General features: G+C 28.9%; 2 protein-coding genes across 3 annotated transcripts; one reads left to right on the top strand and one right to left on the bottom strand.

The window, feature by feature from the left end:
• Positions 1-2,448: 2,448 nt before the first annotated feature.
• Positions 2,449-5,047, top strand: LOC116404682 (serine/threonine-protein phosphatase 7 long form homolog). Of its 2 annotated transcripts, XR_004217685.1 has the most exons (4): positions 2,449-2,645; positions 3,126-3,937; positions 4,036-4,594; positions 4,671-5,047. XR_004217685.1 is itself a non-coding variant. In XM_031887958.1 (2 exons), exons 1-2 carry the CDS (start codon positions 4,226-4,228, stop codon positions 4,830-4,832), a joined length of 531 nt encoding a protein of 176 aa, XP_031743818.1. In that variant the 5' UTR covers positions 4,000-4,225; the 3' UTR covers positions 4,833-5,047. The 2 variants fall into 2 exon arrangements, 1 of the variants encoding a protein (XP_031743818.1); XM_031887958.1 differs by lacking the exons at positions 2,449-2,645; positions 3,126-3,937 and having other exon boundaries at positions 4,000-4,594.
• Positions 5,048-11,761: 6,714 nt separating this feature from the next.
• Positions 11,762-13,234, bottom strand: LOC101221014 (probable ubiquitin-conjugating enzyme E2 25). The gene has a single exon (XM_004148752.3). It carries the CDS (start codon positions 12,990-12,992, stop codon positions 12,036-12,038), a length of 957 nt encoding a protein of 318 aa, XP_004148800.1. The 5' UTR covers positions 12,993-13,234; the 3' UTR covers positions 11,762-12,035.
• Positions 13,235-17,999: the final 4,765 nt, after the last annotated feature.

Here is a 17,999-nt window from a genome sequence, read left to right on the forward strand (position 1 = left end):
TTCACTTGTATTGTACTTCATTAGTAAGAGGATTCATAGAAATTGAACATATTAAGAATTTTTCTATCACTTCTACAATTTTAGGTTAAAAGAAATTGAGATTTTTTTTCCTAAAAATATTGATGAATACAAGTTATCACTGATAGACTATTAGTTGGATTAGTTAATATGAGCATAATGATGTTAGTTTATAATTGATAGACTTGTATCCTAGTGCAACACTAATATCCTAAGTTATCATGATAGTAGTATATCAATGATAGACTCTTATCCTAATCCATAAGTGATATTAGTCTATTAATGATAGACTCTTATCTTAGTCTATCACTAATAGTAGTCTATCAATGATAAACTCGTATCATAGATCATCACTGATATTAAACTCTATCCCAGATCATCACTAATATCCTAAGTTATCACTGATAGTAGTATATCAATAATGGATATGTATCCTAGTCCATCACTGATAGTAGTCTATCAATGATAGATTTGTATCCTAGTCCATAACTGATAGTAGTCTATCAATAATAAACTTGTATCCTAGGCCATCACTAATATTAGTCAATCAGTGATAGACTCTATCTGCTATAATGCTATAAGTGCAACACTAGGATGATAAACTGTATATATATATATATATATATATATATATATTGCAACGATTCAGAATTATGATTAATCAATGTTATGAGTGTAATACTATCTCTATTCTCACACATTTTTAAATATAAAAATACTAGTAAAATCAATTGAATTGAACAAAATCAACCTAGAGTGATGAAATTAAATCAAATTGTAAAAATTGAATGAAGTAAAATTTTAGGGAAGAATCACATCTAAAAAAATATCAAAGTGAGATGGAAGAAAATCGCGGAGAGAATAAATGATCTTAAAATAGGAGAAAATCACAAAGAAGATGGAGAAGAAACGATGGTAAAGATGGAGAACGGAGAAAAAGACGGTGAAGATGGAGAATGGAGAAAGCGATGAAGATGAAAAATGGAGAAAATTGTGGAGAATGAGAGAAAATTGTGGAGTAAAGAAAATCTTTAAAGAAAATCAGAATATGAAAAAAAAAGTGTATTTGGAGTATTTTCTTCTTTTACCTTGAAATTTAATTAAAATTTGTCATACATGCAATTCTTTTAAAGATTTGCTATATCCTTAATTAATTTGTAGTAATTTGGTGTATTCTTACCCACCCCTAGAAAAAAAACTCTTTGTAAATGAATTCTAAAACACTTAAATTAATCAAAACGTTATTTTCTAATTACCAAGAAATCCTAGAGAGATAGACTATTTCGAGCCAACCATATTTAAATTGATAAATATTATTTTCCTATCTACGATGAAAATTATTTTGGTGTTTCCGTTTTACAAATCTTGAAGACTCAAAACTTCATTCTCATTTTTGAAATATAATTAACAAGTAAAAAAATCATTTGTTTAAAAACAAACAAGGTTAGAATAAGTGTTAGTAAGTAAGTAAGGCCCCGTTAATAAATATTTGATTTATGATTTGAATTTTTTAAGATAAACATTGTTAGATCACCAAATTTATTGTTTTGTTATTTATTTTTTAAAATATAAATAGTTATGAAATAGAGTTTAAAAATTGAAATAAAATAAAATAAAATAACGTCTAAACACAAAACTATGATAAAATTTTGAATAAATTATAAAGCATTTGCAATTTTTATAGACTTGTTGGTCAATTATATGGTTGTGAATTGGGCCGGATTTTTTTAAAAAAATAATGTGTTTTGTAAAAGTATTTACAAAAATAGGGTAGTTGGGAAAGTATTTTAAAAAATAGGTGACTGAAGTCCTGTACGGGGTACACGACTTCCACAAATCGAAATGGTGTCGTGAACCGGGCTTACGATATTCGAGTGGAGTCGTGGACCCGGCCCACGTTTTCTGACTGGAGTCGTGTACCGGGTACACGACTCCCGTACAGCTAGCACATTTTGCCGCGTATGGTGGAAGTCGTGTAACCCGTACACGACTTCCGTACAATGAGTCAACAGTGAGTCAACGGTCAACAGTCCAGTCAACCGTAGGGTTCACGGGTGGACGTAGGGTTCAGAGGGTGTGGACACGTGTCTTCATTCTGCCTTCATTCGAAATCTTTTTTCCTTCCTCTCTTAATTTTTCCTCTTCCTCTTTTTCGTTCTTCCTTCGTCTTTCCTTTCCTCTTCCTTCGTCTTTCCTTTCCTCTTCCTTCATATTTCCTCTTCCTTCATATTTCCTCTCTTCACCTCATAATTTTTACTAGTTTTTTCTCTCTTCATCTTTCCTCTTTCTAACCCATTCTTCCTCCCAACTTTTCATCTTTCCTTTCCCCCTCTTCATCTTTTCTCTTCCTATTTCATTCTCCCTTCCAACTTCAAATTTTCTCTTCCCCTCTTCTCTTTTCCTCTCATCCATTTTTCCTTTCAAATTTTCTCTTCCTCTCTTCACTTTTCCTCTTCTATTTTGTCATAAAGGTATGTTTTTCTAAAAATCGTGGACGGGGTACACAATTTTGTTGTTAAAATTATTTTATTTTATTATTATGTTGATAAAATAATTTATTTTTTGTTGTAAGCTTCTCCTATCCTCCATTGTCTCCTATCCTCCATTGTCTCATTCATCTTCACAAGGTATGTTTATTCTAACCCTAATTTTATTTAGATTTGTTATTTTATTTTCTTATTTTGTGGAAAAAATTTGTTTGAATTTAGTTATATTTTTTTAATTTAGTTATGTTTTTTGAATTTAGTTATGTTTTTTGAATTTAGTTATATTTTTTGAAATGGATCCAAAATGATCCAAAATGAAATGGATTGGAAAGAGTCTAGTCAATCAATTAGATGCACGATCTGTAAAGTAGAAGGACATAACAGACGTACTTGTCCTCAACGTGCTTCTTCTTCAAGACACTGATATGTAATTATTTTAGGGTTTGATGTAATTATTAATGCATGACTTCTATGTAATTGTTTGATGTATATCTTAGTATTTGATGAATAGTTTAATTATAATTTATTGGTATGTAAAATTAACAACTTAAATTTATAATATTGTAATCATGTAATGGAACTTGGGTCAATTGATCCTCATAGTATTTCGATATTTTTTAGGTTATTTGCATAATGGAACCTGGGCCGAGTGATCCTACACAGCTATATCTACAACCATCCCATCGTTCACAGTCTATATGGGAGGCCTCCTCCAAAGTTGTTTTGAGTTGTCGACGAAGAGAGGCAGCATCTCAGCGTACGATCCCATTTGATTAGCGTATTGTACCATATTTAGAGGCTGCTGGATTTCTAGGGGCTTCCCAAATAGGATTTATGCAGTTGGACTGGCATTTGATTACTGCTCTGGTCGAGCGTTGGAGACCAGAGACCCACACATTTCATATGCCTTGTGGGGAATGCACGATCACCCTATAGGATGTTGCAGTTCAGTTAGGGTTACCTGTGGATGGTGAGCCTGTGGTAGGGTCGTTATTATATGACTGGAAGGTACTCTGTGAGGATTACTTGGGAGTTCGTCCACCTGAAATGAAAGGTAAACGATTGAGCCTTCCTTGGTTGGCAGAACAGTTCACATAATTGCCACCGGATGCTGATGTAGTGAGCGTTCAAAGATACGCTCGTGCATACATTATGCAGTTAATTGGAGGCTTTCTATTTGCAGACAAATCAAACACCCTGGTCCACTGTATGTTCCTCTCACTTTTAATTAATTTTGACCAGGCTGGTACGTATGCTTGGGGAACTGCATGCCTCGCATGGTTGTATTGGGAATTGTGTCGAGCGAGTAATGCACGATCTTTAGAGATTGCTGGCCTATTAATATTGTTGCAAGTATGGGCGTATGACAGATTTCCTATTCTGGCACCACAAGTACCAGTTGAGGTATCAGTTGGTCGACCTTTGAGTTTCAGGTATTATATATATATATATATATTATATATATATATATAATTTTTTAGTAAAATTTGCAGGGTTTATAACTTATTAATGATTTCATTTCTCACATTAGATGGAGCGGCGTTATACCATTGTCAGAACTGTCCGCAAATATGTTGATCACCTACCGAATGTTTTTTGATCGGCTGATCAACTCTCAGATAGTAAAATATTATACTAATATTGCGTAGGCATGTTTTTTGTTGTTTCCTTATGTTCGTTTTTTTTAACAGATTAATTGGACACCATACACGTCCCACATTATGGCATTGCTTCCACATCAATGTCATAACGGTCAAGCGATGTGGACATATGTGGGTCCTGTGATTTGCTTTCATCTCGTTGAGAAGCATCAAACAGATCGTGTATTGCGACAGTTCCATATGCTACAAATGCCACCAGAGTTTTGCTCCACAGATCAGGGCCTACACCAAATTGATTTAAGAGGCAAGCACGATCAAGATTGGAGTAGGATTCATGCAGAACATATAGCAATGTGGCATTCACGAAATAATTTTTGTGCCGAAGCAGAAGCAACACAGAAGCCGACAGTATCAGATAACTATTTTTTCTGGTACACGTCGATTACCCGACGCTTCATGACACCTGATGGCGCTTACTGTTATCGCATGGTAATAGTTTTAATATGATTTATAAATTTAATACAAGCATGAACATTTTTTAATTATATTATTTACAATCGTTCAGAATAATTTTGTTGAAGACGTACGTCGAGTCTCCATGGAAAACAATTTTGAAATTTTTAGTCCAATGTGTGACGAAGTCATGGGAGATATAGACAGCCTTGTTCAGCGGACTCGACGTTTAAATGTTGCCGACACAGATCGTAGACGCATTCGACGGCGATGACGACGACAAGGCGATGATGTCGTAGAGGGAGATGGGGAAGCTTCTTAAGTTGTATAATTTAAGTGTTTTTAAATTTTGCTAGAACTTATTCAAGTTGTATAAATAAAAAGTTGAACTTTTTTAAATTAATTATAAATTAGAAGTTGCTAATACATGATTTAGATGTAGGAGTATTCTTAATAATATCAATATATAATATATATTTTTTAAAAGTAGAGAACCAAGTATTAAAAAAAACGTTCAAAATATTTTTTTCTCAATCTATCTTAAGCCACAAGATTTCTTTAATAAATTAACAAAAATTATTATAAGATATCACTAATGATGTGTTTACCTTTGGTTTATTTTTTTAATTTGTTCATAATAAACATAAATTACCAAAAATTTGGCCATTTAAACAAAAACTAAAATTTTCACATATTTAAAGTTGAACATTTAAACAAAAACATAAATTTCCAACTACCCTAATTTTGAAAATACTTTTTAAAAACACATTATTTAAAAAAAAAATCCGTCTTTCACAAATGTTTTTACCCTAAAAATAGTTAATCTTTTAAAATATAATAATTTGAAAAACAATTATTTAGGAAGTCGTGTACCCCGTACACGACTTCCGTCCACGTGGGTCAAACTCGTGCATACGTGGAGCGAAGTGGTCAAATGTGCTGACATGTGCATTTAGGAAGTCGTGTACGGGGTACATGACTTCGTTCAATTTCAAAAAAACACATATTTTTTAAAATAGTTTGGGAAACAACCTTATTCTTATAATTTCTTTTCCAACAACCCTATTTTTCAAAATATTTTCACAAAACACATTATTTTTTTAAAAAATCCAATTGGGCCTCTTAGCCATCCAATCATTCTATTTGGGCTACATATATTTTCAATAACTATATATATAGAAAGATTTAGATGAAATGCATTCATTTAATAAAAAATTTGAATGAATGTCCTAATTTAAATTTATTTTTTTAAGTTGAAAAGATATTATTTTACCAACAATTATAACATTTTATAAATTATTAATTATATAATACAAATACTAATTAGATATTATATTCATAAAATTATTTGAAAAACTACCTTATTTAAAATTATTTGAATTTTTATTTGATTAATAATAATAAATTTCATGTATGTTTTAAATTAATTATAAATCAAAATATACTATAATATTTGTAATTTTTTTCTAATTTGTAATAAACTATTTATATATTCTTTTCAAAATTATATCTTTACCTAATTATTCCCCTCTCCGACAGCCACTATATATCTATTCTTCTCTATCGCTGGTAACTATTTTTACCTATTCTTCTCCATCATTTGAAGCTTTTAGATATTCAATCATAAAATTTGAACTTCTTATGACATTGTTTTCTCAATTTGTATTCAAATTTCTCATAACTGTAAGCTGCAGAATCTTAACAAGTCGCTGACATATACAATTCTTCATCACTTGAAGCTACGATAAAGTCTGCAGTAAATCATTTGTTCTTTTACCCATTTAAAATTAAATAGTTAAACAACAAAACTACCTGATTAGTTCATTCTGAGTATATCACCTGCATATATATCGTATATATTAACAATATACCGCTCATTTTAATGTTATTCCGATCTGATTTTATAAATATATACTATATATTATTTATGATTATACTAGTTTTATAATATTATCGCATTATATAATAGTTTGTATATGTGATTTATTATATATAGACCACATCTTATTCACATTTATATTAGTTTTATATATTACCCGTGAGATATAATACTTTTAGTTGATGTTTTATATGATATATACCATATATTATTTACAATTATACTTTATAATAATCTATAACGAGAGTATGTCTAAAAAAAAATTACCTTTTTGCATTTGCTCAACAACTAGAACATTCAACATATACCCAAAGAAAATTTCAGATATACCCAATATCCATATGAAAAACACTCATGCGACGTTCCTAAAAAACTTATTCTTCAATCTGATACCTCAATAAACCCTAGGATATAACACATGCAAAATCACATTTTTGATTTCGTTGCCTATTCAGACTAAAATCTTTAATTTAGGTAAGATACCAAATGCAAAATGTGTATAGAATATATACAACCTAATCTTGTATCTTTTGGCCGTCGGAAAACAGATAAACTGGTCGGCCGTTTTAGAAAACCTTCACCATCGAATTCGCTTAAACGCTTTAACTTCACGGCCGAAAACCAAAAACTCGAATCACTTCCTTGACCGTCGAAAGGGCAATGATTTAGTTGAATATGGAAAGTGAGAAAACTGTCAAAGAACTTTCCTATTTTAATGTTGCACGATTTTCTCTCATTTTCTATAGTAATATAATATGTATATTGTGTGAAAAAACTACCTAATAGGTATATATGTAAATTGGGCCTATTTTTGTGTAATATTGTGGCTCATTTAGTACATTTGTGTAAAATTTGATCAATTTGTGTCTTTGTTGTAAAATCATATGGTAAATTAGGCTATATGAGTTAAAGACCCATATGTGTGTATATATATATATATATATATTAAATTAAGTAGGACTCAAATTTTCCAATTTTTTAGAAAGGTTATAAATTGACTGATGTTTTATACAAATATAAGGTATAAGTAACCAATATACCCATATTTATTATTAATAAAAAAAGAAAAAGAAAAGTGGATCATGATTAACATTTGCCTTTATTAGATATACTATATAAATACGTTAAATGATTAATTCTATTATGGTAATATTATAATAAAAATTGTCTCTTAATTATTTTATTTAATATTAATACCTTACATAGTTAATAATACGTTATGTTTGAAAGAATAGTAAGTATTATACATGCTATTGTTTATATATAAATGTATATATTGATAACATCATCTGTGTATTGAGTTATATATAATGAAATTCAACTATAAATTGTGTATTATTGAGTATATTTAGTAGTATATATGTAACAAATCACATAACACAAATATGAATAAAATGTATATATTTGATAAATCACATAATAGAAATAGATAAAACGGTGATATATAAATGTATATATTGTTGACGGAAACTTTTCTAAACAGAAATATGAATAAAATGACCGAGACGTATCGTAGTTTACAGTATATATAAACTATAAATGTTTATATGACTAACAACTTAATATTACTATAGGATAAACAAAATATAAAAGAAAAAATACCGAAAGGAAAAAATTCAAACGTTTTACTGTATATCATTATATATATGTTATTATATATATGAAGTGATATATATGTGTAAGTAATACAATGAAATAAAAAGTCAACACATTCTTGGTAAAGTACGATGTGATGGATTGGCGAATAATGCAATGAATTGAGAAAGATGACTAACCGGAAGTTTAAAGAGAACGAAATGACGGAATAAACTAAAGACCAAATAGGAAACAATGAATAATGATATTAAAGACACTGCAATTGATGGAAGAAAATATCGAAATTGAATGATGGCAAACGGTGAAGTCATTGCCCGCGCCCGATGAAAGCTCTCACATTCTTAATGTGGTGGAAAACAATGATATACAATTATACTTAATTATTAAATTATTTCATGTTAAAAAATATTTTGTTTTATATTTAACTAATAAACTATTTTAAAATTATTTTCATAATAAAGTTATACATTAATTAATAGCCTAATAAATGGGATGTAACGTGAATAAGGAAATAATTTGAATTTTATTTCAAAAATCATATATAATTAATAATTGTAACGAGATTATAATTATTCTAAAAATATACCAAATCCTAATCAAGAAAATAAAGTTTAATTTAGAACAACTGAAAAATTTTGGAGTAAATTTGTGTGTTTTGTCTAAATATTTCTGAAATTAATTTAAGTGATTAAAAGCACATTATATTATATAGTAATTTGAAAGAAAAAAACAAAAAAAGAAATTGATTTTGGACGATTTTAAAATCACTCTTAAGTATCACATTAAATTACAAACTTTGTCACTAGATATTTGAGATTGTATCATAAAGGTCTATTTGAATCTACAAACTTTAAAAAGGGTAAAGTAGATTTCTAAATTTTCAAATGGATGTGTAGATGGATCTTGACCGTCTTTAAAATTCATAATTAAATCTATTCAATACAAAATACAAAATAAAAAAAAATCAATAAACAATGTATCATTTGACACATAGTTCGATTCATTATGTATAACATATACATCAATTTAGAAATATGCTGGAGTCATATCAAAACCTACTATTTACAAATTTAACGTGGTCCCTTGATAGGAGTTATGTTGTTTGTTTTTTAGTACTATGGTGTGTTTTACTTCAAAATTCTAAAAACTTGACTTCATTTTCAAAAACATCAATAAAAATTTAAAAAACCCCAAACCCAAAACTACAAAATAAAACATTGAATGATATCCTTGATTTTAATGTTAATTTTTTGTGCATACGTTTTAAATATACTTATTTTGGTATTTGGGGTTAATGTATATTAATTAATTTAAAACAATTATAATAAATAAAATTTCACTATTAATTGAAACGAAGATGAATTTAAAATGAAAATGAAAATTTAAAAACGAAAATAAAATAGTATGGTAAGAAATGAAAAATAAAATTGAAACGTAATAAAGGGTTGGAAAAAGAAGAAAAAGGAAAAAGTGTGGGGGTGGGGGGGGGGGGGGGGGGGGGGTCGGCCATGTAGGTAATGCAAGGTGTGAAGGAAGCATGGGCTATGGCCAGTCCACATCTCTCTATCAAATTGGGTCCTCTACTATATTCTCCCCTTCTTCCCTACACTCCCACACATCTCTCTCTTTACTTTAACTTTTTTTTTTTTTTTTAATGTTACTTCAATGATTATATAAGAATACGTACAAGATCGAACTATCGATTTTTCAAATGGTAATTAGCTTTTTTGTAACGATATTTAGAACTGAAGATAAAGAAGGTGTATATAAATTTGTGAGTCGCTTCTTGTTTCTTGTTCATCTTTGATGATTGATTTCTTAAGCAAGGAGAAGTTCAATATTTTCTTTAAATTTTTGTATAGTTTGTACAATTAATATAATTAGTATATTATAATAACTCATACTTGTTTAGTAATAAATATCACTTTTGAAATAATTACTTTCGTTTTAAATCATTTTTGTCAAATCACTACTCAGCAGATTTTCCAAAATTTGACGATGTTTCTTGACTTTTATGTTAATTTAGCATTTGGAGAATTACTTTTAGGTCAAAGTGCATCCAAACAAAGTCATAATCAATATCACTTTCTAACAAAAGTAGACCAAACACAAACCTTATTTTAATTAAAATTACAGTTTTTAAATCATTTCCTTAAAAGAAAATCGAAAGACGTGTCTCAAACTCATTCGCACTTTGAGAAAAAAATCTCATCTTTCTTCTAATATTTGAAAATGAAACTAAAGTTTCAAATTAACTAATCAACCGAGACAAACACTTGTCAATGTCTACCATATTTATTTATATATATATATATATATATATATATATATAATGTTGAGAATAAGTTAGGGAAAATATTATTTAAGTACACTGAATGTGAAATAATATATAGTTTAGAAGTTAGGTCAGGGTATTATAAAAGAGGAAGAAACTTTATTAATATTTGACATTTAGATTATTTTTTTATTTCATGTCACACATCCCAAACCTAACACTCCAAAGCTAATTGCACTTTTTTATGTTAATATCAATCACATATACCAATTATATTTTGCGATCCTTTTCATAACATTTTTAAAAATAGTAAAGTAAATTAACAAGTTATATCAAAATTTTGGATTCTATCAATGATAGAAATTAATAGACTTTTATCACTGTTATCAAAATGCACCATATCAGTGTCTATGTATGTCTATTATCGATAGAATTTAAAATATTTGTTATATGTAATAGATATTTTTATCAAATTTGTTATTTTTTATAATTCTTTTTTTGTTCTATAATAAATAATTTAATACAAACAAAGTAATAATAGAAAAAAAAACAGCAATAATTTTGACAATGACCATGTGGATCCTTGACCTATTGGCCCTTAGTCACCATTTTATTATTGGACGCAACATACCCTTCTGATTTTATTTATTTTTTAAAAAGTTTCTTTAATATCTAAAATATCACTTTAGTATATGTATATATTAGAGTATTTTCTTGTCTCAATATCTATTTTTAGTTCCACAACTTTTAATAACTTCACTGTGAATATTAAAAAATATACATATTCACATATTGTATTTCTGATTAAAATTAACTTGAAGACACTAAATTTAAAATTTATAACTAAAATGTACAAAATGATATTTTAAGTTCAATATATAATTTATTATTTTAGTTAATAGTCTATATTTATTTGTTTAATTATTTATTTGAAATCACATGGGAAGTTTAGGACATACTTTTGTTTAAAGTAGAAAGTGTCCTTTATAACCCTTTTTAAAGAAATAGTATCTAATTTTTGCATTATATACATCTAAAATTTACCACTTCTAGAAACCATCACTTCTAACCATTGCTTCCCCATTTTTATATGCCATGCATACACACACACACACACACACACACATTTATTTATTTATTTATTAATTTTTGTCTCATGACTTTTTTAGTCTTATAAGTTTGGTACTTTTTCTTCCATTACTTCTAATTTAATAACATATTCTTCAAAAAGTTGGAGATTCCTTGTATCTTTAGCTTGGACACACTAACCTCTTACGTTATACACTATTTTTATATTACAAACAAATAAATTGCGATCATATTCAGGTTTTAATTTCAATATTCACAAGGTTTGGATCTCAATTTAAAAAGCTCTTATAAACTATTTATTTATTTAAAATTGGAACGTTGCTGGGATGACCTTAGACTTCTCTAAACATAATCCATCGAACCATTATCGGAAGTCCAAATTAATTCATAGATAAAGAAAATGTTGTAATATAGCATCGCAGTATCTGAAATGTAATAAAATTTGCAAGTTTGGAGGATTGATTTTGGAAATATAGAAATTAATTAAGGAAGGGAAAATAAAAAAAGAAATTAATAAATATAGTTGTTTTCGGATTTTGTTATAATAAACCCGAAATATTTCTGTATAATTTAAATTCGTTGAATAAAGTTTAAAAAAAGAAAGAGCAAAAAAGCTGGAGGTTGGAAGTTGGTACCATCTATGAGGAGGTGCAGAAATGGAGAAAAGCTGCGTGCAGATCCCGATGCATCTTCTCCATTAACGTCTTGAAAATGGCAGAAACATCCCCTCTTTTACAGTTTTCACCATTATTATTATTGTTGTTGTTGTTCTCTTTTTCATTGTACCTCCCAACCCTAACTCTTCCATCGGAATATGCTTCACATGCTGCCAATATCCTTTCCCCTTTTCCCCCAAAGTAATTCCTCACAAATTCTTCATAATTCTTCACCGGATTCTTCATCAATCTCATCATCATCTCACAACACAACAAATACACTTCCTTATTATACGCATCTGAGTAAATCTCCCCTTGATCCGCTTCATCTTTTTCCAACTCCGGTTCGTTGAAATACGGCTTCTCATTCAACACCAGCCCTTGAATCGATATTAAAATCTGTAGAACTGTTGAAATTGATGGATTCCATCTCTCTTCTTCTTTTCCATCCCAGGTGTTGATTAAACTTAAGCAAACGTAACCGTCTTCGTATAGGTTAGGGTTCAATCTCAATCCGTAGGAATGGTAATACACCATTGGTGGAGTATTTGGATAGTCTGAAGTGAAGGCTAAATCGAAGAAGAATAATCCATCGTGATATGGTGTTCCGGATGGACCGACGATTACTGCTCTTAATAGATCGATTCGCTCTTCGTAAGCCCGAACGAAAATTGATTCCGGAAGATTCCTTTCGAGAACCTTCCATTCTCTCATGATCTTCTTCGAGACGTCTGATCCAATGCAGTTCGGAAAGAGGTTGGAATCGGCGTAATGGTGATCGGAGTAGTCGGTGACGATGTCGAAGCGTTTGAAGGAGAACGACGGTGGAGATGGAGACGAAAGCGATCTGTTTGGTTCGTCGCCGCCATCGACGGTGGTGGGGTGTTTGTCTTCGCCGTCGAGAGGAGGAGGAGAAGGAGGAAGAGATGGAGAAGCCATTTTTGAGTGTTTATTTTTATTTTCTTGAAGGAGATAAATAAATAAAATAAAACAAAACAAAACAAATAAAGAGAGAGAGTGAGAGATATGATTCCTTGGTATCAAAACGACGGAGGAGATGTCGTTTTAAGATGGTGACGGGAAAACTAAACGTTTTTGGCGGTGCGTTGAAAGGGAGTAAGTTTAGTAGCAAATGCTCAATGACTATTTATGGGCTCAAAGGGAATCACGGGGACGTTTTTTAAAATTTGTTTTTACTGTTTTTTAGATTTTTATTTTTTCATTACCATTGTTGTTTAAAAACCAAAGAATGGGTCCAATATCGAAATTAAATAATGGAAGAAAAACGGAATGTTTTTCTTTATTTTGAAAAACAGCTTATTTTCTGCTAAATTACAAAAAAAAATATCCCATTTCTTTTCCTATGTGCTCAACAATACTGTGTGGTAATCATCCTTTCATCCTTATCATTTTTTTGCTTATCTGTCAGGAGAAAAAAAAGTATTATGTGAAGCAAAAAAACGGTAAATTTTATGGTTTTTGTTTTTTTGTTTTTTAAAATTAAACTTATCTATTCTACATTTTGAAAAACTACCAACTATGCAACTATTAAAGATTTATTTTTTAAAATTTCCTTAAGAATTCATCCGCTTGAGAAAATATTTAAATTATTATAAAAAATTAGAAAAAACTATGCTTGGTTTTTAAAAGACAGTTTCCTAGGGGAGTGTTGATTGTTTCTAATTTTTAAGATACCATATGGTATTTTCTAAAATATTCTTCCATTTGTTTTTTATTCCCAAAAAAAAAAAGACTAACAATTCTTTTGAAGTTATATCACCTCAAATTGTAAACTAATAATTTAAATCTAAACCTTTCCTATGCAATTAATTTAGATTTACTTCTAGCATTATTCTCTCTAAATTTAGCTTCATTGTTTCATTTATTAAAACGTCAATTTCAAAACAAATAATGGAGTGTTTGTTTACCTTTATATATAATTAAAATTATTATTTAAAGTGAATATATAAATAAATAAATAAAAGATAGAAATAACAAAATGATATTTAAACCTTTTGGTATAGGAAAGGAATATATCTAAAAATAGGATACATGTTTTAAATGAAGCTATATATATTATGATGTTTGTAGGTACAAACTTACCGTTGGGAAGGGGCTTTTGAATGTGGACATGAAATTAATGAGAATTTTTATATAGTTTGATTAAATGTGTAGTAGTGAGATGTTAGTGAGCATCTAGCAGCTGCATCATCCCCACAAAAAGATAATTAACCATATTTCATAGTTGCAATACTGATTGATTGAAATTATGAAATGTATATACCTTCTTGTCTCTAACATAAAACATTTCTTGAAATATTTTTAAAAAATATCAATAATTTGTTATATGTCGAGTTATAATTGGACAATTTAATTGGATGCAAAAAGATAAATGCCTACTCGAGATATGTAACTTAAATATTTATTTTTATAAAATGAAAAATTGAAATCTATGAATAAGAACCCCACACTTTTATTTTGTGTCTAGTCTATCTAAGATATTTTTAATATTCAAAATCATAGACTAGATTTGTACTTTTGAAATTTTTGGTGTCTATCATGACCCTTTGATTTTTTTGAAGATTGTGTTCATTTTTTTTTCTTCACACTTAATTGTAATGTCTAAATTCATAGTTATTTTTTTTAAAAAAAAATTGTTTTTTTAATAAAAGATTTAATTACTAAGTTTCTAAATCAAATTCTCCAAAAAAAAAAAAAAAACTCTAAAAAGCCAAAAATCAAGTAATTATGGAAGAAAGGGTAAAAAACAAAATAAAGATACATATTTTAAAGTTAATGAATTAAACGTATTCTAAAAGTGTCGTACATGTATTAATTATTGTCGTACTATAAAGCGAACGTTTTCGACGAATACAAAAAATTAAAAGATTGAATTAATGGTAGAAATGTAATCTAGAAAACAAATGAATGGATTTGGTATGTAGGTAAGGGTATTTAAAATTGATAGGAATGTAAAAGTTGAAAAGAAAAGAAAAAAAAAAAAAGAAGACAAAATAGGAGCTAAAAATAATATGGAGTAAACAAAAAGTAGAATATAAGGGTTATTGAAATGGTGAGGTGGCAGTGGGGGAGGGCGTTTTTTACAAATTGGTAGTTTTGGGGGGGCCTCTGGGAGAAAGACACGTCGAATTTTATTTAATTGCAAAACGGTACCCTTTCCATCACACCTTAAGCCAACTCCTCTCTTTGCATTGCTTTGTTTATATAAAAATCTCTTCGCCACATTTATACGTCAATTTCTCTCTCACTATCTTTTTCTTCCCCTACTTTTCCATCTTCCATCATTTGATAATTGTTTACATGTTTCATTTAATAATTATTTGGGTTTATTAGTTTAGTAATTTTTTTTAGAGGCTTTGAGATTAAGGGTGTAACTAATAAGCCGAGTTGAGTAGGATTTGAGACAAATTATGGATCAATTCGAAGTGACGGCTTAGCAAAAATTGAATCTATTAGTTAAACGTGCAAGGGTCAACCCAACTCATAATTTATGACTTTTTTTTTTCTAATTATTTACTTTTTCATTAAAAGTTGATTTTTTCTTTGTAGTAGTACTATTAATAATAACAATAATAACCTGGTCAGTTTGACCTGGTTACTAAATCCTATAACCTGATATCCACAAAATTTTATGTAATGGAATCAAAGTCCTCATCGATTAGATAAGAGAATGATCTTGGGTATATAAGCGAGGACAACCATCTCCATTAGTAAAAAATCTTTTGGGATGGTAACAAAAACAAAGTGGACAATATCGTAATAGTTGATTGTTCTCTTCTAAATCTGATATCGAGGGTAAGAATTGAGGAAAAGGACAAGTGAGTATAAGTTTTTTTCAAATTCGTTTGATTTTCAACATAACTTCAAAGGATTTGACTATTTGGAAGTTGAAAAACTATTTTGGATATTAGAAAATTGTATAAGGAGTAGGTTAAAAGACCAAAAAGCACTTCGTTTATTTGAAAACTTGACCATTTGACATAAAATAATAGAGAAAAAAAAAAAAGAATAGTGGAAACATAATTTGAAGGGAGAATTGTAAATTTTATCCCTAAGTATGACCGTAGATGCAATTACACTCTCAAACTATCCATAATAACGTATGAATCTTAAACTTTTAAAAGTGTTAGAATTGGACATACAAATGATGAAAAATTAAATTATCAAAACTTATACAATGTATACAGTTATATACGTTTGATGATTCAACTTTAGAATTTGGATAAATTTTGGAGCTTATTTTTTTATTTTAAAAGTTTAATTTAAAGATTTAATTGTAATTAACACCATATTCAATCATTTTTTTTCAATTAGCCCAAGATCTTAAAGATCGAGGAAAGGGAGAAGATGATAAGAAAAGTATTAAGAACAAGTTATTGTTTAAAGTGAATTAGTTACCAATCACACATGTTTTTTAAAAATTAAATTTCAAAAACAAAAAATAGAAAAAAAAATACCAAACATGGTTTTAAGGACTAGCAAAACTAAATTAAAAAAAAAGTTACCAAACATGGTCTAAGGAATTATTACAATTTTTTAATGTTGAAATGTACTCCATGAACTAAGTTTTTACCTATATACAAAAATGTCGAGTGTTGTTCACGACAAGACCCAAAGCAAAGCCCACAAACATGTGCACGTAGGGTACTGAGAAAAGGCACAGAGCAACACATATTTACTAAGAGAAAAATACCAAAACCTCATAATTTAGCCAACCATGCTAGCCGATAAACCTCTACCAATTTGAAAATAAACGAGTAGAGTCGTAATTGCTAGTATAATACACTGTATAAGTTGGAGTATTAAAGAGAGGGACCATGGATATGTGTCAAATGATTGGCTTAAAAACAGAAAAAGGAAAAGGAAAAAGATAAAAATGAAAATGAAAAGGGAATTTGTTATTAGAAAGGTTGATTCATCCAATGAATGTAATGGGAGAGAGTTGTACGTTTAATATGGTGTGGGATTGGGCCAAAATAACAATGTGTTTGTGATTTTATGGGAAATGGGCGATGAATGAACGAATGAACAACGCGGCACGCACTACGCATCCTCTTCCCCTCTTCTCTTTCTAAATTCACAACTTTCATTCTTCTTTAGGACACCGCCAGAATTCGGTTTTTCATTATCATTTTTTTTCTTCTGTCAAATCACTTTTCAATAATTGGTTAAACCTTTTTAAAACATTATGCTCATTTCAATAATCAAAATTTTAAATTATATCATCAAATTTTTAAAAGATTAGCATTTATGGTTTATTAGAATTTTTAAAAGAATTATTCAAAGTTTTCAAAAAAAATTATCTATAAAATTATGTATGTACGTGTTCACACTATATTTTGAAGAAATGTATATTATGGAATTGAATTTTGTATTATGGAATTAAATTTTGTATATTGATGAATATAGCAAATATTGCTCCTTTAATGTTTTCTTTCAAATATAAGATAAAAACTTCAATTATTCCTTCAAATAAAGACCTCCTTAAATGAGAGGCAAAATCTCTATTTATAGAGAAATTTCATCGACTTTACATGGACTTAAGCTCATTTGCCTATTGAATTTGAACTCATTTGCTTGTTAGGCCTGAGTTTAAACCTATTTGTCTGTTAAACTTGAACTTATTTGTCTGTTGGACTGACCCATTTTCTTAATTATTTTTTCAAAAATAGAAAAAATGAAGTTTTCATAGTTCCAAATATTTAGTTTTTAATTTCTACTTACAATAAAATTTAAATTTATTAAAATGAAGGAATAGGAATAACATTATCAATAATTTTCAATAGGAAAGAAAGCCAACTTTGAGTTAGGTTAGTTAAAATGATTACCACTGTGTGTGAGTGCACAAAACTCTACCATCCATTGTTAAATAAATCAACTTTATAAGCCTAAGCAACTTTGAAAATATCTCTTAGTCTTTTTTAC

This window comes from Cucumis sativus, chromosome 6, assembly GCF_000004075.3.
Source record: "Cucumis sativus cultivar 9930 chromosome 6, Cucumber_9930_V3, whole genome shotgun sequence".
NCBI classification, from domain to species: Eukaryota; Viridiplantae; Streptophyta; class Magnoliopsida; order Cucurbitales; family Cucurbitaceae; genus Cucumis; species Cucumis sativus.